The 24,372-nt window shown below is 37.2% G+C and overlaps 1 protein-coding gene across 1 annotated transcript; it reads left to right on the top strand.

Annotated features, from left to right (window-relative positions):
- Positions 1-1,022: 1,022 nt before the first annotated feature.
- On the top strand, positions 1,023-7,814 carry pmpca (peptidase, mitochondrial processing subunit alpha). The gene is made up of 13 exons (XM_030144163.1): positions 1,023-1,069; positions 2,573-2,775; positions 2,874-2,953; positions 3,102-3,184; positions 3,284-3,378; positions 3,469-3,569; positions 4,111-4,374; positions 4,615-4,707; positions 4,802-4,920; positions 5,722-5,812; positions 6,406-6,468; positions 6,553-6,697; positions 6,777-7,814. The coding sequence occupies exons 1-13, from the start codon at positions 1,023-1,025 to the stop codon at positions 6,944-6,946; spliced, it is 1,554 nt and encodes a 517-aa protein (XP_030000023.1). The 3' UTR covers positions 6,947-7,814.
- Positions 7,815-24,372: the final 16,558 nt, after the last annotated feature.

Here is a 24,372-nt window from a genome sequence, read left to right as displayed (position 1 = left end):
TAACACTGGTCTACAATTTTTTAGAAATGATTTGCTTCAGAGATTAAATGTGCTAAATGTTTCGTATTTTAATAAGATTAATTGGAAAATAAATGACAAAAGTGCCGGTTTGCTGATGTTTTCAAGGTATATGATTAAGTGTTATTACACATATATATTGGTTTATGTACATTTATATAATAGTTTTATAAATCTTCCATTAAATAGAACCTGTAAAGTGAATGTATTCTAATGTGCAGACAGTGTTTTGAAGTAGATCTTGTAGCTCTGAGACAAATATTCATTTTGAGTCAAACCCATTCTCTCGTTAATTCTTGAATTTCACATTTTGACCCAAGGCTGTATCTTGGAAAGTTCAGCCAACCAGCATTTTTTACTTGATTTTTCTTTATCAGTGACTCTCGTGGTAAAAATTCATTTCTTTTATTCTGGAAGCATTTTCTTTGTAGACCAGTGTAAGAGGTCCAAGACAACGTTGACATAATTGTCACATGGAATAAATCACAAACTGGCTAAGAGGCTATATATTAGTGATGTATAAAGCTATAAGTAACAAATAAACTTAATGGCTGCCATCTCTCTCGCATTCAGACACAAGCATTTGACTGGCTTCACACCCCAAAGGAAGAAAGAAAAAAAAAAAACAAAAAACCTGATTTAGTTGACTGGCGATATTACAATCCCCTCCCGGTCAGTGGTCACACCCGCCAAATCTCAATCCAAGGTTACTGAAAAATTGGCAGCCCTGGTAATATTATCATTTTATATAATGTTGAGTATTGAGTTTGTACAATGATAATTTGACTTTATATACTGCGCAACTAAAAAGTAAAAAAAAAAAAAAAAAAAAAAAAAAAAGGCCTGTCACATATATCTTTTTTCTTTATTTAGTCACTTACTGTTTTTTTGTTTTTTTTTTATTTAAAATTCTCCTAAATTAACACTATTTGGAATATGCGCCGGAAGTGCTTCACGTCAGTTCATTAACTTCCGGGTCGGTTTGTGGTCATAGAGGATCAAAGATGGCCACTCACATGTCGAGGTGTAGGACCTGGAATCGTGTCCAAAGGTAACAACCCGACACAAATAAACGCTCTGAATCAGCATCAGGCTCGGTGTAAGCACAGAGAAACATAAATACCACAGCGTCCTATGTTTTCAGCTCATGTCCCGCTGTCACGTCTTTATCGTCCCAACGTTTGTGCGCCCTCGTCAGCTTAATCAGTTAGCATGATGCTAAGTGCCAAACCGTCAAGTTATGGTTGTCAGTCCGTCTTCTGCTTGTTACACCTGTACAACAAAAGCCGATTATCGCTTTTAGATTTAAGGTTTGTGAGAGTACGACTATATTTGGAGTAAGAATGATATCATAGCCATTATGTAACACTGTTGGTTAATATTGGGGGCTGCATTTGTCTGACATAATGGTTGTATTTCTACTGATACTTTGGTGTACTCTGAGGACATTGATTACTAGTATATTAGTATGTTATTACTAAACTTTATACTAGTATTTATACTTGTATCAAACATACTCTGATAACTTCTTACATTTGAACATTGCCCCTTTTTCGTTCTTTTATGATTTCCGGCCAAACTGTGTATGTTTGGCCACACTGCCTGTCCCAAAAAAATCCTTACCTAGAAAACAGATCTTTCGATTGGATAATTATTGCAGTGATTGCTATGTTTCAGCTGCAAGGAGTTCTTGTACCCAACTGATACAGTGTGTAGCTTCTCATTTCTGAAACTACTATCGATTTGCTAGATTGTTATAATATAGGACAGAGCCAGGATCCATCAGGCTCACGTTGTAAAAGAGCGCTTCAGGGTGCATGAGACATCATTTTTACACATGGATTGCCCACCATAGACCCGTCCAGATGCAGAAGAGTTTATGCAGCAGTCTGACTCTCCTATCATCAATACATGATACTGGCCTACAATTTATTATGGATGGAAATAAATGTTGCACTATTAATTGTGATATTAAATATTAAATAGTATGAGGAATAAACAATGGCACAGCAAATGTGTCATGTAATCAAAGGCAAGGGTGGTCCAAACAAACACTGCGTGGACTTTTTTTTTTTTTTTTTTTTGGCCAAGCTGTGTATGTAGTTTTTGGTTTTGATTGACTGGTTACATAAGCAATTTGAAGATGTTGTAATCAGTTAGGTACTGTTCAGTGGAGTATAATAAGCAGTGTAATTTTTCTGTGGGGCATTTTAATTTTAACAACATTTGTGGTTGTAAGGGGGACTGAAAACACATCTAATGTATAGCCAGATACCAAAACCTTGCATTAAACACGACCTACTTAAAGGGCTATGACTACATGACAATAACATCATTGAGTTCTAGCAATTTACCAGGTTAGAATTTATTCTTGTAGTATTAAGTTTGTGTGGAATGTTAAAGCCTATAAAATAAGCACACGCACTTTGGCTGAAATGAAATTTAACTCTTGGACATTCCTTATGATTACAATTTTAGATCTAGAATTTTAATCTGAGAGTTTGAGTTGATAAAATTTTGAAGAGGAACTTTGCTCTACTTTTTTTTATTTAAGGTTTGGGATCGCAGCCTACAGAAAGTACAGCAGTGGTGGTGGATACCCAAATATCTCCCTGTCTACACCGCTGCCAGGGATCCCCAAGCCAGTGTTTGCATCTGTGGATGGTCATGAAAAATATGAAACCAAGATAACTACTTTAGAAAATGGCCTCAAAGTGGCATCTCAGAACAAATTTGGTCAATTTTGCACAGTTGGAAGTAAGTTTGAGCAGTATTATTAAAAAAAAAAAAAAAATTTGCCTTTAGGCTCTAGCTGAAATGGATAATGTATGACAATTTTGTTTCTTTCGTCTCAGTTTTAGTGAACTCTGGATCAAGACATGAAGCAAAGTACCCCAGTGGAATAGCTCACTTCATAGAGAAACTTGCCTTTTCTGTAAGTTCTTTTTTAGACTTTGCATCCATAGCGGTTTGGTTTATTAATGCTGCCATTTTATTTTGCGTGTTTGCAAAAGTAATGGGTGTAACTTCATTTTACTCATGGTTGCCAGCTAGTCAACATGTGGTCCTTTCTGTCTTTTCAGTCTACAGCTCAGTATGGGAGTAAAGATGAAATTCTCCTTACATTGGAAAAGCATGGAGGGATATGTGATTGCCAAACATCAAGGTCTGTTAACACCTTGCCTGCTTCAGTGTTACAAGATATAAAGATGTATGTTGAAGGTGCCAAATAGAAGCTAATGCAGCTGTTTTTGTGTGTGTACAGAGATACCACAATGTATGCAGTGTCTGCTGAGGTGAAGGGTTTGGACACAGTAGTCAATCTTCTGTCCGATGCTGTTCTACAGCCTCGCCTTCTGGGTATGAACTTTTTTTTTTTTTTTTTTACATGAGAGATTAATGATACTCCCTGGGGGCTGCCTCTTTGATATGTAATGTGTTTCTGTGCAGAGGAAGAGATTGAGATGACCAGAATGGCAGTACGCTTTGAGTTAGAGGATCTAAACATGAGGCCGGACCCTGAACCTTTACTCACGGAGATGATCCATGCTGTGAGTTACATCTTCACTTGAGACACTCAGAGCAGCTTCCTGTTAAAGTTCACCCATCTCGATGAACCACACTGTTGAAACAGAGAAGAAAAGTGAAATATGAATTTTGTAGCTCTTAAAAATTGCCTATATTTAGTAATTTGTTGAACTCAAATCAAGTGGAGTTGAAAGTATTTACATTGAAATCTGCTGCACTTTGTGTTGAAATGATGAACTTTGAAGTTATTAGAGTTACGTAATATGAGAAAAATAAAAATCTATAAAGAAATGCCAATATTTTCCTTTATTTATATCAGGAGCATCACCAAAGTCTGGCTCCAGCACAACAAGTTCTTAAACTGCATTCATAATCATCTTAAAAAAGCCTCTTTAGAAACCTTTTATTTCACAGTTACAATAACATGACATTAAAAAAATGTTCTTCTTAATTTATTGTCTAAAATGACAATAATAGAATTTAATTACTGCGACCTGAATGGCAACTTGGTAATGTAGTTTTATTTAGGAACAGTGACAAAACTGCCTAATTCTTTGTTTCCAGGCAGCATATCGAGGCAACACAGTGGGACTCCCTCGGTTCTGTCCTGTACAAAATGTGGAGAAGATCGACAAGAAAGTGCTTCACAACTACCTGCGTAACTACTACTGTCCAGAGCGCATGGTGCTGGCAGGAGTGGGCATTGAACACGAGCAGCTTGTCGAGTGTGCCAGGAAGTACCTGCTAAATGTAAAGCCAGCTTGGGGGATTAGCGCACCGGCCAACGTTGACCTCTCTGTAGCACAGTACACTGGAGGCATAGTCAAGGTGAGTTGAGGATTTGTTATTTTCAAGTCATCTTTGGTTCCACAGTGTATGTGGGTGGAAAAAATAATGTCCACTGTAAGCCTGTTATTTAATGAATTCAACAACTATCCAGGAATTTAAAAAAAAGTCTGATAATAAGAAAACAAATATTTAGGGAATATTTGAGACACCTGTGCAATTTTTCAGGTGCATTAACTAAGTGGCTTTAAGAGTATGAACTATGTTCCTTGAATCTGTCAGATGGAGAAGGACATGTCCGATGTGAGTCTTGGCCCCACCCCGATCCCAGAGCTCACCCACATAATGATTGGCTTGGAGAGCTGCTCCTTCTTGGTGAGTGCTTGAGGCTATTGAAAAAGTGCCTGGTGTGTGTGTGCATGCGTGTGTATGTGAAAAAAAATAGCATTGCATTTTTTTTCTGTCACAGGAGGATGACTTCATCCCCTTTGCAGTGCTCAACATGATGATGGGTGGAGGAGGTTCTTTTTCTGCAGGAGGACCAGGAAAAGGCATGTTTACGCGGCTCTACCTGAACGTACTCAACAGGTGAACATCTCCGACCTCTCACCTTAATTTTGCATTTGAACAAACAATTCATCACTAATATAACAGCATAAGAGTATTTTAAGCTTAAAAAAGATACATGTGAGTATCAAATTATATTTTGTGATACTGTATCATTGTGTGTTAAAACAGTGTTTCATGATTTGTGGCAGAATATAGGCAGATCGCACTGATCACATTCATGTGTTGATGTAGTCTCTAATAGATTTCTTAACATTAAATTTAGAAAACATCTGTTATATATATTGCCTTGCTTACTTTATTACCTCCGCCAAGGAGGTTATGTTTTTGCCAGGGTTTGTTTGTTTGTTTGTCTGTCCGTTAGTGTGCAACATAACTCAAAAAGTTATGGACAGATTTTGATGAAATTTTCAGGGTTTGTTGGAAATGGGATATGGAAGAAATGATTAAATTTTGGTGGTGATCGGGGGTGGGGGGCCCACGGGGGGGGGGGGGGGGGGGGGGGGGGGGGGGGGGGCGCAGACCAGAAAATTTCATCAAAATCTGTCCATAACTTTTTGAGTTATGTTGCAAACTAACGGACAGACAAACAAACAAACAGACAGACAAACAAACCCTGGCAAAAACATAACCTCCTTGGTGTGGGGGGGCCCACGGGGGGGGCCACTGATCAGCCTTGGCGGAGGTCTGCGCTCTCCGAGTGCTTCTAGTTTCATAATGTTATTGAATTATAACTGCTTTGACATGATGCATATATTCCCAGACTTTTGCCAATGCACAGTGCTGTCCAGCATGTATTAACTTGTCTCTTGTCTCTTGCAGACATCATTGGATGTACAACGCCACATCCTACCATCATAGTTATGAAGACAGTGGTCTCTTGTGCATTCACGCAAGTGCAGACCCAAGACAGGTGGGTCTGAGTAGACATCAGATGGTTCTGTGTAACTGTGGCTTTGCATTCATATAGATATTTCTGGCAAACTGGAAGGAAACACTGAGGTCAACAGCTGATGGCATTGTCTTTTGTTTATTTACTTTTTAATGTTGTTTTGTTGGTAACAGCTAGTGACCATGCAATCATCATTTAGATCTATGAGTTTAGATTCAAATTTGTTTAGTGTCCTGTTTGCACACAATTACACACAACCCAACACCAACACAGGCCTCTTATGAGTCAGTCAGAACACTTATAACTATGTAGCAGCATATTGAACTGGACTCAGGACTATTGAAACACAAAGGAATGAAGTGTTGGTGCAGTCAGGTGCATCAGATTGGGGAGCCTTTACTGCAACAACACATAAGCACACACCAACGCCATCAATGAATGTCATTTTACTACAGATAGAGTGATGGCAGTCCAAACAGAAACAGGCAATATGGATATCCATCTGTTATGAGATCAGTTCTCCTCTACTTCAGTTTTTTTTATGCATGGTTGTGCATACATACTAATTACTTCTATCTGAGCTTGAGTAATGCATTACATACATTCTTCTTCAGGTGCGAGAAATGGTGGAGATAATAACCAAAGAGTTCATTCAGATGGCTGGCAACGCAGGAGAGGTAATGGCATACTGAACAACAAGTGTGATAATTACTACTGTTGCAAAATCAGAAGTGTGAGTGTTTGCGTTTCTGTATGTCCAGATGGAGCTGGAAAGGGCCAAAACACAGCTTAAGTCCATGTTGATGATGAACCTCGAGTCACGGCCGGTTATTTTTGAAGATGTCGGCCGCCAGGTCCTGTCCACAGGAAAAAGAAAGCTGCCGCATGAACTCTGTGATCTAATAAGTGAGTAGTATCTTTGTACAGTGGTTAGTTTGGGCCATTTAGGCTTTTAACTTGTTAAATCCAAACATTTTGTTTCCAGGCAATGTGACAGCTGGTGATATTAAGAGAGTGACTACGAAGATGCTGCGCAGTAAGCCTGCTGTAGCAGCTCTGGGAGACCTGACGGAGCTGCCGTCGTACGAACACATCCAAGCCGCCCTGTCCAGCAAAGATGGACGCCTGCCCCGCATGTACCGCCTCTTCCGATAAGACCCGTTGCCATTCAGCCAGTCACAGCTGGCTGACATCACTGTAAATATACTGGACTGTAAGCTCACATTAGTGTTCCCTCCAACACAGAACTCTGCACAGCTCACTCTGTGGAGGGGACTATGACCAAGTCTCAAGTCTCATTCTGAGAGAGAGAGGGGAAGATTTTAAAGAAAAGTTACGTTTTACTTACTTTACAGAAAAGCCTATACACACTCAACTATTTGTATTTATTCTTAAGAAGCCATACTATGTTATTAATGGGATAGTTTGAAGGTGTTTCCTTCAAAGGGACAATTCACCACAGAAAAACAAAATCCAAATAATATTTTCAGTTTAAAGAAGTGGGCTGTTTTGTTGTCGTTTATGAATCCCAGTGGTGTCTACACTGTCAATTTGCACCTTTTTTTCCCCCAATACTTTTCCAAAATTACAGGACATTGACTCTCTAAAACATCACCTGGAGCCTCTTTATTTCAGCTCATACAGGAAGTTAAAAATATTAATATTTAACAGCAGCACTTGACTATCTTCCATTAAAGCACAGGAGACACAATAAACATGGATATTAACAGATAAATAAAGGAATTGTTAAAAAATTCTGGATCAGTGTGACTGCCAGTATGTTCTGAAGATGTAGCTCATGTTTTTGTTACTGCTGTGTCTTAAATGTTCTGTGACGTGCTCAAGTGTTTTTGTATTTTTGTCGTTCCCCTGAGGATATACCCAACAGAATTTAATGGCTCACATTTGACTATATTTACTTGGTTATCAATCATTTTTGACCAGAACGAATGCTTCAACTCATGTCAGGCAGTTGTTAAATAAATGTGATTACTTTAAATAAAAATATTTTACATTTTATCCATCATAGTTGATAGTTCTGTGTAATTGAAACCGTGTCAACATAAAAATAGCCTTAAATATTTATTATGTGTTACATCACAAAGTAGGCATAGAAAAAAACAAGAGATGGTTAAGAGGTCCTGAGGAGATCAAGACAAGACCCACAGGCACCTTTTAGGGCAGAGGACGCACCAGAGCCACTGCTGCTCATGCTGGGAATGCAAGTTCATCGATGCGGTACAGTACATGGACGGTTCATCAAATATATGAGGTTACACATCAGTGAGATGAGAGGTAAGGCATTCAGTTTCAGTCTCGTACAGAAGGTATGGAGGCATATCATTGCCAAAAGTAGTTATAAAAAGATGATGGCATAAGGACTTTTGATGTTATGAGATATGTGCAGATGACTTTCACACAGTCTGTTTAATATTGTAATAAAACAAATAGTATATTGATGAAGATAAATGTTTTTATATGATCTTTTTGTTGTATGTCATCAAAACATGAAAATACATAAAATAGACATGCAATATTTCACTGACCTTTGGTTTTGATTACAGGAGACATTCACTGTTACATCTTTTTTGCCACATAATGCTTATATGTAGTGTCACAAGTAAGGTTTGTAGCATTTTTCCATCCATAGTTGTGCTAAATTTTGATTATTAATGGAGAATCAGACCGCTGCATCAAATCTTCATCACATCCCAAATTAGAGTCTGGACTTTATCGAGGCTAATCCATGTGTGATAATGATGTCTCATTCTCCCTGAACCATTCTATCACAAACCTGATGATCCTGATCAATCCTTGCATTGTCCAATCTTTTTGACATTAAAGACATGAGAGGACACTTACTGAATCAGAGTTAAATAAACAGCCTGGACAAAAAAGTAACTGTCTGGATTTAACTAAGCTAATAGTTCAGATGCAGTGGTTAATAATGTTTCAGCTGTAACAGGTTATTTAACTTGTTACAGTCAGGCAGTAATTTAGTTTGTCAGCTTTTTCAGCCCCCCTGAGTCTGGTTGTGCATTGGTCTGCACATTTAGATTATTTTTGTGAGAGTGTTTGTATGATATATAATTGAGACGTGCGTATACGTAACCTACTTTAGGGTCAAAACACACTAATGTCACGTCAGAGAGCAAACTTTTAATTGATTGCCATTCCAACATTTGTTTCAATATGAAGTAGCTCCTTGTTTTGGATAATTCATTATGGTCCAACTATAGCAAAAGTAAAAATATGAGTCATTTAGCAACACTAATCTGTCAAATTGTCTCTAAAATGTCCGTCAGAGAGATTTCAAATACTGCATTTTGACCCTTTAGGGAAATTTAGTTTTTCTTTCCTGTCACGTTTGTTATAGTTTTTTGTGTTTGCCACCTGTAAGTATCTATTTTGAGCCAAAAGATTTTTTTTTCTTAATTTGTTCTGTCTCTTAAAATGAGAAAAAAAATAATAAATAAATATATGTATTTTTTTTTAAGTTAACTTTAATGTTTATCTGCTACTAGTCTAGTTCATGACCAACCCACAAGGCATTTGAACACTTAACAAGAAAACTCTGACACTGCAAGCTGTGATGCTTTTCAAACACCAAGGAAATAATTAGACAATAAATGCATTTACACAGAGCCTTTAAGGTTAAATCAGTTCGTGCTGCATGCAGCATGTGACTGAGGAGTAAGCCACCGTGGCACCTGTTACCCCACACTGTGTCAGTCATGTTTGAGCAGAGGGGGCTGGATAAATAAAGTCCAGACTGCTGCTGCTGTGTCTGTCTGTCCTGAAGGTCCCTGCCCTCAGGTACAGACAGACACTTCCTTTGAGTCTCACCAGGGTCCACATACAGTTCACCAACATGTCCAATAGAGGGCGCACTTTACCCAGTTACCTCAATCAGCAGCAGTGCTTCAGTTTCAGCTTCAGAGTTTGTCATGTCTTTTATGTATTGTGATTGTCTCTCTCAACTCACCATATATTTTTTATTTGTAAGTTTTTTTTGTTTTTTTTTGTCTATTACTAGAAATTTCAGGTGACCCCATTTGAATTCCAGGCGACCCCACGTGGGGTCCCAACCCCAGGGTTGAAAAATACTGCTCGAGTCTGATCATTTTAATGGAGTCCTATGGGAAAAGTGGCTCAGTTCACTGAAAGAACAGCTGTTTGGGAAAACTGGTGGCTCGATAACAACTAAATGACCTCTGTAAGGATCTTTAAAGTCTTATCCATAGACTAGCAAAATTTTGATGCTACATAAGAAGATCTAACATTAACACAAATGAAAAAGTAAACACAGCTTACTAATACCGCCTGATCACACAACTTTGACCCTCCTGCTCACTGATACCCTGTCCACCCAGGGATTAATTTTGAGTCTTAACTTTCAATCTTTTCAAACATTTAAAAAACATAAATAACTAAAAATAAAATAAAATAAATTAAATAAATAGATAAATAAAAATGCAAGAAATTGAGAGAAAGGCACTTGTGAAGAACATGTGTGTCAAATTTGAAAAGAATTAGGTGCATAGTGTTTGAGAAATTGGTTGGACAAATTTTTTTTTGAAAATTGATATTCAGCCATCAAACTGTGCACTGCACCTCTCCTAGTGGTGAAGAACAGGTGTGTCAGTTTTGAAAGGCATCGGGTGAACAGGGCTGACATATGCAGATGGTCACTCTAAACTACCTAAGTTAAATTAACCTCTTAAGTGCTCTGGGACCTGTCATCTGTCAACAAGATCGATGCTTTCCTTGGTAACCTGCTGTATGTGACCTGATACCTGTTTTCTGTTATACTTCCTCCCAATCCTTTTTGAATAAGCAAATGAACTCATATTTTGTTTTCATATATATGTATATGTTTTTTTATGTTTTCTTGCAATCTGTTTTATTTCTAAGGACTTAAGTAGGATTGCTTTGTTTTGTTCCATTTTCAAAATAAACCAAAACTAGCTAACTAACTTAAAAGTTTTACCTCTAGAAAATCTGAGTGAAATCATTTACCATCACTTACTTCACCCAAACTAAAGGTAAAAGTCAAGATGTGCTGGAGGATTTTAGAGATATTCCACATCCCCCTGTTCATCTACTTGTATCATGTACTCAAGTGGTTGATCAAAATTTGTGCTTGAACAGAACATGTTGTACCACATGTACAAATGAGTCTCAGTCTGGTAAATCCAGAGTCTGAACTTTGAGGAGAATACAGATCACAAATGTGTTCTCCAATCTGGATTCAATGGAAAGTCCAGATTTCAGCTTTGTATCACTTTGGACTGAACCGACTCTTTCTGTCAGGTATTGAAACTATCTGAATGCTGTAAAGTAATACATTAATGTGATATGCTGCTAATGGATATATATTGATTTATTCATGACATCGTGATGGGCTGAAGAATTTCAGATTTCAAATTTGGAATAAATGCATTTGATTAAGGTAAAACTAAATATTTTTCACCAAGATGCAAAGTCATTATTTTTCAGTGACATCAAACTTATTGTAAAAAAAATTATAATAGAAGCAGTTTTTAACTTATGGGCTCTAATTTATTGTCTGATATTTATCTACTACCGGCAATTTAGCTCCACATTAACTCAAATAATATTTTACACTGAAAAGTGAGGATAGCATAATGTTTGATTCCACCTAAATAGTGCACTCTTTGTTTTCAACATCTGAAATATAATAAATTATAAATTTGCAGCCTAAAGCATTAATCTGTCAGATTATAGAGAAGTGAAAGGAAATGAAAGTAGTAGTCTAAAGTGCTCTATCGTCACCTGCTGGCTAAAAATATATAACAATCTACAACCAATTAAGGATACACAACTAACTTGCATGTGAATGTAAGTAAATGAAAGGTTTTTTTTTTAATAATTTGCACATGTGATCATGTGCATCTCTCATGCATGTGAAAGAGATTTTCATTTTAAAATGAGCCTTGGCATTTACTGATTCCTATGACTAACTGAATAGTTGGTTAAGTAATATAAAACATGTTGCATGGACCTGAAAAGGTTTGACAGAAAAGCATCAGAAATGTTGACCTATTGAAGGGGCCTGATACAGTTTAAAGTAAAACTGTAAAATTCATACTGTTTATTGATTTATCAGCCTCTTTTAAATGATGATGCAGTAAGACCCTTTTAAAAATAATAATAATAATAATAATAATAATAATAATAATAATAATAATGGCTTTAAGCCAAATTACTGGACTGCCTCACAGTGCTAATTAAAATGGACAGAGCTATTGTTGATATTATCAAAACCCCCTGTGATTTTTCTGCTATAACAAGCCAAAAATGTCTGGGCTTGTTTGATCAGAAAAACACAGGTGATCCTAATAGCATGAATGATGTATCTGTTCCATCTAAGTGTCCCAGAACGTCAAAGGAGTGAGCCAGCATACACAAACCAAAACCACAAAAGTGATGCACCTGCACAGAATACAGCCGGTGTGAATTAAAGCAATTACACCTGTGCATTTTCTGACACAACGAGTCAAAAAGTGGACTAAGAAAAAGACTTATTGTACATGTCACACTTAATAGCATTTAATCTAGCATTTACGGAATGTTTTAGGGCTCCATTACTTCAGTCCATTACTGTGATGAAAGGACAGAGAAACAGAGTCGGATGTTGATTTTGGAGTTTCTAGTCAATCTGACTTGAGTTCAGGGGAATAAAATGTATGTCAAGTGGACAAAAAAGGAAGAGCATGAAAGTGTTGCTTTGTTAACAGCTGAAAAAGATTTTTAATAAGATGAACAAAGCAACTTAGTTGCCAGGTGCAGACCTTTGATTCTTACCCACAGAGGCATTATGTGAGCCAAAGCCATGTTAGATTTTTACCAGCTGAAGTAACTCTCCTGCTTGATTTCCTGCATATTGGAACAATTTATGGACTAGCCTGTGTCCTCAAGTGAGTGAAATCTTGACAAGGAGGCTCAACTATTTTATTTAATTTTGTATTATTTTATTTTTGTAAGCCAAGCCTTCTTTATGCTGTCTTCAAATGTAAAAAAAAAAAAAAAAAAAAAAAAGCAAAGAAAGTTCAACTCTTACCTCTCTTATATTTATAGTGTGCATCCTAACTTTAAATATGAAAACCTTTGAGGTAGTCAGGAGTAAATGAGGGGCTCACTACATCCACCTCTATCACTTCATAAATAAGGTACTTCACAGGCCAGACTTTTCATATTATTTTTTATTTTTTTGCAATTAATTCTAAACATCACAAATATCTCACATTGCTTGGAACTGGTGGTTTCATGGTTTCATTTTCCATTAATGTTTTAAAACATGATGCAACCTAAAAGAACATGTTACTTAACATGAATTAGAAAGATAACACAACAAAAATGGGGAGATTTAAATAGTTTGTGTAGTTAAATTTTACAACTGAAAACCTAAAGTTGGACTGTAAAGCATCCATCCATCATTTCCATCCATCTGTCCATGGCTAAGATTCCCTAAGTCAACAAACCCAAGTTCTGCAGTTCCACAGATCAAACTGTATTTGAAGTACAGTCTTTTTCCTATATGTTGGCCATGATTGATATGAAAAAGAATGAGATTCATCAGGAACTCATTACTAAATCATAATTTCCCGCCTTACAAGTGTCTGAAAGGGACTCCTATCTGCTCAGGGCTTGTGGACTTGCTGCTGGTTGCCATGGTGCTATTGGGTGCAGGCTGGATACAGCATTCCTGGTAATTGATATCAGATGCTTCTGTGAGAGGAACCTGGACTGGGAGTAACCTGGAAGCATTTATTTTATGGAGAAGATGTTTAGTTAAGCCGTGCTCCCGCTCTAAATGAGCCTGGGCCTGGCGTTGGTGATGAATACGATTGGTGAAAGTACTGAGGGCTGGTTCCTGACTTGTTCCTTCGCCTGGATCAGGTTACAGATTAGCAGACTTCCTGTCCAGTTTTAAGAAGTCAATCCGACTGATGGAGCAGTGACACGGGTATAAGCAAGGGCATCGTGGGTTATCTCACACAAGGATTTTGACAGAGCCACATGTAGATGGGTCCTCAACCCTGCAGATTTTTATTTATTGAACCTTTCAGAAGAAGCAGCTGACAAACCTGCTCTGGAGTCAGCTGGGGGTCAACAAGGGTAGATGTTGTCCTTCTGTACCTAGAACTGCACCAGATGAAAACCACTAAACACTGAATGTCCTATAAACTGTGTGGTGCATTTTATACTCTTCATCATGAGAGACAGTATTCCTCATAATCTACCATGAGTTTTATCTTAACACAGCTTTCAATAAAGACAAGAGAAAACATAACCTATTCCTTTCCACTGATGAAAGAGCAACAGCCCTAAAGTTCATTTAATACACACTCACACTATGCATTAAGGGTGTGTATTGGCAGGAATCTAGCAATACGATACAAATCACAATGCCAGAATCACGATATGATATATCCCGATATATCATGATTCTGTCAAAAAGATATATTTTTTAATTGGTTTTGGGTTTTTTTTAAGATTTTTTCCTGGAAGAACTGAATTGCACCAGAAATATGCACAAATAAACACATTTTTATTTGATCACAGCAGGATCTAATGCGATATCACAAAATCTTCCTCTGTTAAAACTTAAATTATATCATTATTTTTGTACAATCCCAACAAAGGAATTAACATCTGCCTCTCTCAGACAGTAAAAAGTGCTTTTAGGATGCTTCAAATAATCATTATTTAATAAAACAGCGTTAAATAATAATAAATAAGATATAAACAATGTAGAAAAACAAAAACAAAAATGAACCTCTGCCATATCTGCATTTGAATAAATACCTAAAAATATTGATGCAGTACTTTTTAATATCGATACAGTATTGTGAAATGAAATATTGCAATATATTGCAGAACCGATATTTTCTAACACCCCTACTATGCACATTATAGGGTGTCTTTTCTTTTTTAATTTCAAGAGGACTGCAGAGTGACAAATACAGAAACATGCATGGGAAACAAATTGGATATTTCAATGACTTCTATACAGAAGGGGGTATCTAAATATAAACACCACACCTGTTTGTAACTGCACAGTGATACCCAACTATTATTTCCACTTATTTGTCATTAGGTATTTCCTAATAAAAAGTAACAGACACTGATCATCAGATATTCAAAAGAAAAACAATTAACTGGAATATTCCTATTTTATTTGGCAGGGACTGAAAATATCTTAATGTTAGCATATCCTACGTAGTCATTGTCCAAGAGTTGTTTAAGTGGATCAGTGCAGGGAGGCCTAGATTCTGGTGAACGAGTTGTTTAAAAAGGAACATTCAAGTAAAATGTGCTTGGCAGGTTGAGCAAAAAACAGGGCTGAAATGTGACGCAGATGTTGATGCATGTGACGCGTGTGACGCATGTTTTTGAGACAATATTTCTCACTTTTTCTCTATTTCTGCCCCTGAGCTGAAAAGCTCAGGGTCAGAATCAAGTAAAAACAGTTAACCTGGGCTATCCTAGTGTTGAAAAGTCACTGGGTGCTATCCACTTGGACTGTCAGACAATGGAACAACTGGTTACATGTGTGTTAAAAAAAATCTGTTAGAGTTACTGGGTAACAAGAGCCATAAATTGAGTCAGATGTGTCTTGGATCATAATTTGAAATCTAGAGTTATGGCCAAAAACATGTGAGATCATAGTGTCCCTGACCTCTTTTTTTCTTTCAGTGTATAATAGTTAAAACCTTTCACATTTATCTGTGATTCCAAGTGAATGTTTCTGCCAAATGTGAAGGAATTCTGCAAAGCTATTTTTAAGACATCACATTGTTAAACTTAATGGAGCCTGACCATCCAACCAACAAACCTGCTTTTAGAGATGAATTGATGTATCTAAAAATATCTGTAATTTAATTAACTAAAGAAAATGTTGGCGACTTTAAAGAGGTACTTCCAAAATCTTCACTTTGTGATTTGTTTTGGTTTTGTTTTAAAATCAAATCAGTCCAATTTTTATTCAGTTATATTTAATGAAAGTTCAGCATTAATCAGTGTTGAAATCTATTATCAAACGTACTTTGAATGTTTGTCCTAAAACATACATGTATGTTTTCAAGACATTTCAGCTTTATTGCCCAATTTAAAACATCATGTATGAAGTTACATTACTTTGATGATGTAAAGTATTACATTATTCATTATATTTTTCAGGTTAAGTGTGTAACCTGCAGTCCAGAGGTAGCCCACTAAATGCACATTTACTCATTTAATGCAGAGCAACTGTGGTTCTCCTGTTATGTTTCATACACATGTAAACTGCACGATATGGAGTGGAACGTTTATCATATTGGTTGTACTTTGCAAATTACATGAAAATTAGCCACTTAAAAAATCTTAAATATGTGAGATACAATACTACTCAAATATAAGCCTGCAATTGCAATGAGAGTTATCGTTGTTTAGTTTTCTGGTTAAGAAGTTATTTTCATTCAGACTTGGACTTACTGGTGTTTTTCAGATCATTGTCCTGCTGCAGAACCCAAATGTGCTTGAGCTTGAGTTCACGAACTGATGGCCAGATATTCAGGATTTTCTGGTCAAAAGCAGAATTCATGGGTCCATCAGTTACAACGAGTCATTCAGGTCCTGAAGCAGCAAAGCAGACCCAGACCATCACATACCACCATCATGTTTGACTGTTGGGATGATGTTCTTTTTATGAAATGCTGTCCTAGTTTAACACCAGTTGTAATGTGACGCACACCTGAAAAAAGGCTTAACTTTTGTCTCATTAGTCCACAGAATATTTTCCAAAAAATCTTGTGGATCATCAAGTTTTCTGGCATCATTTTTTTTTAAATCATGGCACGGTGTGTTGGTTTTTAAGACCTTTTAGCCTACTTCACTTTGTCAGACACGTTCTATTTAAGTTATTTCTTGATTCAGCTGGTCTGACAGTAATAAGGCCTGGATGTGGCTAGTGAAATTAAGCTCAGTTAAAAAAAAAAAAAAAAAAAAAAAAAAAAAAGTGGTCAATCACAGTTAATTAATGATATAACAACAGGGTGGTATTTACTTTTTCATTCAGCTAAGTAGGTTTATGTATGTTTTTTCCCTTTAATAAATGAAATCATCATTTAAAAACTGCATTTTTATTTACTCAGGTCATCATTTTCTAGTATTATAATTTCTCTGATTATGTGAAACATTTGAGTATGACAAATATGCAAAAATGTTAGAAATCAGGAAAGGGGGAAAATACTTTTTCACAGCACTATAGTGTACAGTTTTTGTAAATTACAATCAACGGACCTTTGCACTACATGCTGCAAACGATCTTAAATGCGTAGGAGGCGCGATATTTGGAGTCATTCATCAGCTGTCAGAGAACTGGCACAGCTCACTTTAGAAAAACAAAGAGTCCCCTCACTGTAATGTAGTCACTCTGCACACAGACCACATTTTAAGTGTCCACAGTTTCAGCCCTCTATCGTTAAGGGTGCATGAAATACAAACACCAGAGTGCGTTCACGGTGGGGTTTTAGCCAACTTTACATCATTGTGACCAGAAGCTACCATTAATCTTAAAAGTGGTAAGTTCATAAAGTGGCACTAGACGTCAAGTGTTTCTCTCAAAAGCATCTCAGCCCTAGCACACACACACACTTGGCTTTATCACACCCTCCTGCTCAGTATGACCAGAGTACGCTTATCAAAACAAACACTGAGGGAGTCCTGGTTGTGCTCCAGGTTATAGATCCTTTCCAGCACTCACTGCTAAAACATCCCTCTATTTCCTGCCCCACCTCCTACACTTCCCCTTTTTCATCAGAGTGCTAGCGTACCCTGCACCAGCCACCTTTGGTTGACACAGCGAGACTCTGCTCCACACCCGGAGCCACTGGGATCAACAGAGCAGCAGGATATTGCAGTCGGCATCAAACTAAACACTCAATGCTTCCTGCACAAGTAATCTCCACACTGAACCTATTTGATGTGACAGTTTAAACACTTGAACTCGGAGCTGGCCTGTCAGGGAGGTGGAGAGGGTGGAGGTTGGGTGGGCCATGGAGGTCTAAGCACGTGCTGACCTAAAGGGTTTTTTATGATTAGGAGCCCCATTCACCTCTGATTGCTCCGGGTCACTGCAGGTTAGTGCAAGTGCTCGGAAGGAAGTAATTTCCTCCGTGGAACTAGTTACCTGATTGTGTAAGTAGCTGATCTCTGACACTGACCCAGGTCCTTAAACATAGACAACCTAGATGCTGATCAGAAAGAAGACGAGGTTTAAACATATTGAGCTACAACTATGATTTCTGCTCATGAAATTGAATGTCACATGGATAATTGTCATATATTGAACCTGAATGAACTTTACCACACTTGTTTATTTCTCTGATGTCTATCATTTAAACCATAAAGACCCAGCGCTACTTTTGTGGCAGTTCCCAAATGAATTTTTCCTCTATTTTTAACCTTTCTTAACTGATTTATCACCAACTTTTTAAAATAATATTATCCTCTGTATTTTGCTTTTGTGGATGTAAATCATGTTTAGTCCTACATTTAATTCACAGATCATGTAGATGCTCATGAAAACTCAGAATAAATTCAAAGTTAATAATAATCCTATTATAATGGACATTCTGTGTCCGACGCGTGTCCCGATGTTGCAGCACGGGAGGGCATACGGGTGCAATGCCGCTGTTGCATCATGGGAGGGCACTATCGTACAATGGCACCACAGGTACAATACCGCTAGTTATATCAAAACAGAGGGAAAAAAAATTTAAAGTGACTTTTTCAGCAAAGACATTACTAACTGAATGTAAAAACAAGCATCTCCATCCACTGTCATTGATCCAACTCCATGCGTTTTACTGATGAATCAATGTTGTAGAAGATGATGGTGTTTCCACGATAACTACAGAGCCTCTGAATGTCCAAATGGGTCATATCTGATGACCATGAAGAGATGAATAACTGTATTTTACAACAGTCATTTACATGTATTGATAGGATTATTGGATCAACAGGTATTTAACAGTTTGGATCAGCAGATGGTTTTTGTCACCGGTGGCTGTTTGGGTCTTTATGGGTTAAGCTGCTGTCGCTTTTCAAAAAGGAGAAAGAAAAAAAAAAACAGCTCAAAAAATGTCTGTTCACTGAGGTCAGAGGAAGGTCAGACTAAGGCAAGAACAGATATACCTGAGTGGGAGTGATGTCAACAAAAAAGACATGAAGCAATTAAAATATGAGGATGTCATTAAGATACCAAAATTAAATTCACGATATAGATGGTTGATTAGTAAACAGAACAGTAACTGAGGGGAGAAATATTTCTTTTTTATTAATTTGTACAATATGACATAGTGGTAAACACCTGGGTAAAGCAGATAATAAGATTACACTGTAAAGTTGTAAAAAAGTCAACAATGCAAGTTATAAAAGGGAATATAACTGAGAAAACACAAGCAAATCCAGCATAATTTACCATTCAGACAAATTTGGTTTAATATCATATCAGACAATTTTGAAACACATAACTAAACACAAGTTAAGTTCTAATTCCTTCTACCCTCACTGTGTTGTTAATGCAGTGTAAAAGGAGTTTAAATCTGTCATCACAACATGCTATGGTCTTTTTGAGTTTCTATTGGAGATTTCATGCAGAATTCTGTTTAAGGTGTTGGTTATTAACATTGAATTTGGTGTTGATGATAATGAGTCAAGTACTCGTGATCTTTCTTTGATTTAAAATGCTCACTGCATGATTTTGTGTATAGAAGTGCTGACTCATATGTTATGCATTATATGGGAGCATACGTACAAGATATCTTTTTTTTTTTCTCTATTTCATACAACAATGGTTGTTCAAAAGCACCGTTCAGAAAAAAAATATTTTTCTGGCTTTCAGCTGTGTTGGTGTGATTGAGTGTGTTTGACCAAAAGAAGAAAGGGGCCAAAAAACTAAAAATCATATGATATCAAATGAATCCACTGGCTCCATCTGTGAGGCCATTTTGTTGTGATATTGGGCTCTAAAAATAAAACTGAATTGAATTGAATACATTCACTGCAAATTAGAAGCATATCACTTGTAATAATCTACCCACCAAGCTTCTAATCAGTCTGACTTCAGTGAAAATAAATTATTTTAAAGTAATGGGAACTGAAGTCTAGTTCTCTTCATCGAACTCATCTAACTCACTTCTTTTGTCTAAATAATCTCAAACCACAACTACTTTTGATTTTAGAACAATGTAATGCAATGCATGCTTAATTAACACAGGAAACATTGTTTTGCTGTTCACATCCAAATTTGTAGTATTTATTCATCAGCATTAATGATTGTTGAAAACTGATATGTGAAGAACTGCTCTTAACAATTCTCAGTGAAACAGCAGGGATGAGGACGGTCACTTAACAGTTTAACCCTTTATAAGGCACTCATTGAAATACTCTGAAATTCAAATTTTCAACCTTGGTGTGTTATTAGAGGATATAACCAGACTTTATGACTTTGGTGGAATTTTTCACACTTTTTTATTATGTAGAAAATCAAGGTCAATTAAGTTACCATATTTGGTTCCTTACCTGTAAGTGGCAAAAGAAATACATGTAAACATAAAAAATACAAGAAAAGCACATATAAGGTGAAAGGAACATGTATTTTAGAACATTAGAACATCACTTTTAGCACATTACAACAACATAAGTGCTGATCCAGACCCCTGTCCACATCCACATTCTCCCTTTGAACATCATTCCTTACATTAGTACCATTACTTCATGGTACCTAACAAAGCAGGTACACTCACTGTTCATGCAGATGTGGACCTTACAGACCCTGTAGACCACATTAGACCTGAGATTGTTGCCTCACTGTCGTCCCTGTAACTGTTGCTGTCACTGTCTTGTAATGTGTGCGGAAATTACCAAAAATAGTTACCAAAGGGTTATGGGATGGTGCAGGCCTCCACAAGGTTTCAGTCCAGTTTTGGAAGATTTTATGCCAGACACTGTTCTCAACAACCATCACAACATGATATGTAATGACAAATCTTTTGGAAGAATGGTGTTCATCCATCCAAAGTAATAATTTATGAAATATGAAATCTTTTTTTTAGGCGAATCAAAGTTTCCAGATAGCACGAGCCCTGAGTTGATCAGATATTTATGCATCTTGTTCATGTAAAAGAAATTTCCAAGAAGAAACAGTATCTGAAACATGATTCTTCCTCTAAACAAACATATACTTCTAGCAGGTTATTATAGCAAACTGTAATTTGGAAAATATTTGAAGCTTGTATTTAAAAATCACCTGTAAGCTTTTACTGCATTATTCTGTTTGCCTTAGAGTGAAATGATATCACTGTGGGTGCAGGACAATCCCCATCTGTATTCCTGGGTGTTGTCTCTCTTGTTGTGTTAAACGAGATGTATCGGAGGATACACATCATTGCATAAGGGCTCGGCGGTCACTTCAGGGGCTTGTACTTTTCCCCCAGCAGAGGAGAAACATCAGCTCTCTTTTCCTCCATCCTTTAGTGGAATTGATCAGCTGCTTCCTGGCTGTAAATAAAGAAGCATACTGTAATCCACTTGATAAATATCAAGCAGAATACAGCAATCAGCTGAAAGCAATTTGCATGTCTGTGCTCAAGCCAGCGGCTCGTGATTTTCTCTCCTGTCATCTATCATAGACCACACGCTTGGGCCAAAATACACAATACCCCCAAATTGCTGTCATATGGAGTGCAAGCCCTGAAAAAAGCCCTTCATTTTTCCTTGTCCATACTTCAAATAAACTTGTATTTGTTAAATAACTGTAGAGTTTTTTTTTCTCTCCAGTGCAGCTTTTCAGAGAGAGGGATGGTGTAATGTGCCATTTCCTTTGTTTGTTGAAAGCCTGGCTGCAGGACTGTAATCTAGATGGGTTTGATCTTAGAGTGGATTCAGCCTGTTGAGTGTTGGACGGCGTTGGACAGTGAGTCTTAAAACATTAAAATGATTCCGCAACTAGCTCTCACAGGCAAACATTCATGGCTCGGGTCTGTCTCGGCTTTTCTTGTGTTATTCAATGTCAGAGAGAGACTTTCAAATATTTTCCTTCACACATCAAGCTGTATTTAAATATTGTTTGACAGGCTGTGTACAAAGCAGGTAAGATAATGGACATATTCAAGACCCTTTTTTGTTGCACAGATTGTTCTTAGATCCAGTCCTTATCTCAGACATCTGTCACACAAAATTCACATGGACCACAGTGGCAGAAACAAGATAAGACCGCTGTGTTGCGTTTAGGCCTCGCTCTGCCTTTCTCCAAACATTTTCTTTTGGCCAGCATGCCCAAGCAGAGCATCAGTCATCCTGTGGCGTGTCTTTGTGTCGGTTCTCTGAAACATGGAACCAGTAACAGTATGAATCATTGCCATTGCATTTTGTCTGCACCTCGCCCAGAAAGAAAAGAAACAGTGAATTGAGGCCAGCTAACCCCTTAGAAAATGTCACAATTAGTCCGAAAAAAAAGGGGGATTTTAAAATGATTTAAAAATTATTTGTAACCAAAGATAAATGAACAATTGAGGCATCTTATTGGCTGTACTTGCAGTTCCCGTATTGGCTTCAGTTTGCACCCTCAAGAACATGATTCACAGGAAACGATACAGCATGTGATCCAGCATTACTACATGGAATTACTGAACGTTTTCGGATGCTTCTGACTTACATGTTCCAACTCCTCAGCTCAATAACAAGGCAGATTACAGTGGAGTTTACAAAGACTAATCAATTAACACACCAACTTTTACTATATATGACACAAGCAGAAAACTCACCAATAAACAGTTGCAGCACCAAAGTCACCCATCATCTTCAGAAACTGTTATTATACAATGATAACAATGTCAGTGTCAAGGGAAACAAAGCAATATTTAACTTAGCAAGATACATCATGTGGGACAGCAGTGGCAAGAATACACAGATTCTTTATTCCAGTAAAAGTATGGACACTTTGGGCAAGGAAAAAGACTTATTAATCTAGAAAAGCTGATTCAACTTTGGTACTTGCATTGCATATTTGAAAAACAACAGTCTCAAAAATGTACTCAAAGTATATGAGTAGAAATAGGCCTTTGAAAGACATTTCTATAAACTGTATGCAAAGGCAACTGAACCTCATATAATATAAATACAACAACTATTCAACCATTCTAACCTGAAATAGAATATAAATAAATTAAAAACAAATACCATCATTCCATGCAAGTCAGTCTTCAGTGTCAACAAAAACACTTGAGACATTAAGATGCCTTTTTTCTGTGTACTCTCCCTTTCATCAAATCTTGAAGTTGTGAAGTTCAGAGGATGTGCAGTGATGTATAATAAAAATAAACCCCTCAAAGGTCCTGAAGCAAATGTAATGAAGCTGTTTGATAGTGTAGGGAATAGGAGGTATAGATTTGTGTATTAAAATCTAGAAATTGAGGGTAAAAGTAGTCAGAAAAACACTGAAGTAAAGGATGTCTTCTTGAAAAGTCTGCTTAAGTGTGATACACATTTGCACATAATTACTTCACACCTCTGATGTGGACTGACATGAACATTTCTTTTCTCATTCTCCTTACAGAGAAGACAGTCACCCAAAAGCAGCAGAGAGCAACAACAACACATCAAAGTCACTCTGCTTCAAATAACAAAGGCAACAACACACAATAAGTGCAGCAAGATCTGTTTTTATTGGCTGACGTTCATCCTGATTTCCAGTGGTCAGTGTTCCACAGATTTTTTTCTGTGCGGAGGTCTAAGTGCCCCAGTCAAACCTGAAGCTTTTACTTCCGAACAATATCGCCTGCAACAAAGACATGCTTTGAAAAAAACATTATGATAAATTGTGTCACAACAGCTTTTAACTGCAAACACCCAATATTAATATTCCTTATCAGTTCCTTGAACATGAGTAAAACCAATGAAACCAACCGACTTCATATTTAACCTGAACTCACATAAGTGCCAGTATGTTACACAAGCATTGTTATTCATCTCTGATGTAATAACCACACCTTAATAATGGTTGCTTCCCAGTGTTTACTATTTTGAATTCCATTTTGCCCTTATGTGAACCTCTCTGCACCTCACACATCCACCTCAAGCAGGACAACCCACGTCATACATTGTCGACATACCAGCCATGAAACTGTCCACTGGGGCCCATTGGATGAGCGTAATAGCTTTAGCATGTGGTACAGTTTGTTTTTATTGTGGCGGTGCGCTGGTCCCTTATTGTTTGTGTGGAACACAGACAGATGTGCTAAAGGAAGGGCAGGGCTTCAGGACAGAGCAGTCACACACACAGACACACACACACAGCAGTGTTTGCCAATAGAGCTGACATTTGTACAAGCACAGAGCTGTACAGGGCACAACAGGTGACCCATCCACCACTTCAGCCAGAAGAGTGCTGTGCATTTTATGTTGCCAGATTTTGATGAAACAAATTTCATAATAGATGGGAAAAACCTGTGGCACAATATAAATGTGTTCCAAATAACCCTCTCTATGCATCAGAAGTGTTTTAACCCTTT

The sequence above is a fragment of the Sphaeramia orbicularis genome, chromosome 9 (assembly GCF_902148855.1).
Source record: "Sphaeramia orbicularis chromosome 9, fSphaOr1.1, whole genome shotgun sequence".
In the NCBI taxonomy this organism is placed as follows: domain Eukaryota; kingdom Metazoa; phylum Chordata; class Actinopteri; order Kurtiformes; family Apogonidae; genus Sphaeramia; species Sphaeramia orbicularis.
The sequence above is the reverse complement of the archived record's forward strand: the minus strand, read 5'-3'. Positions and strand labels throughout refer to the sequence as shown.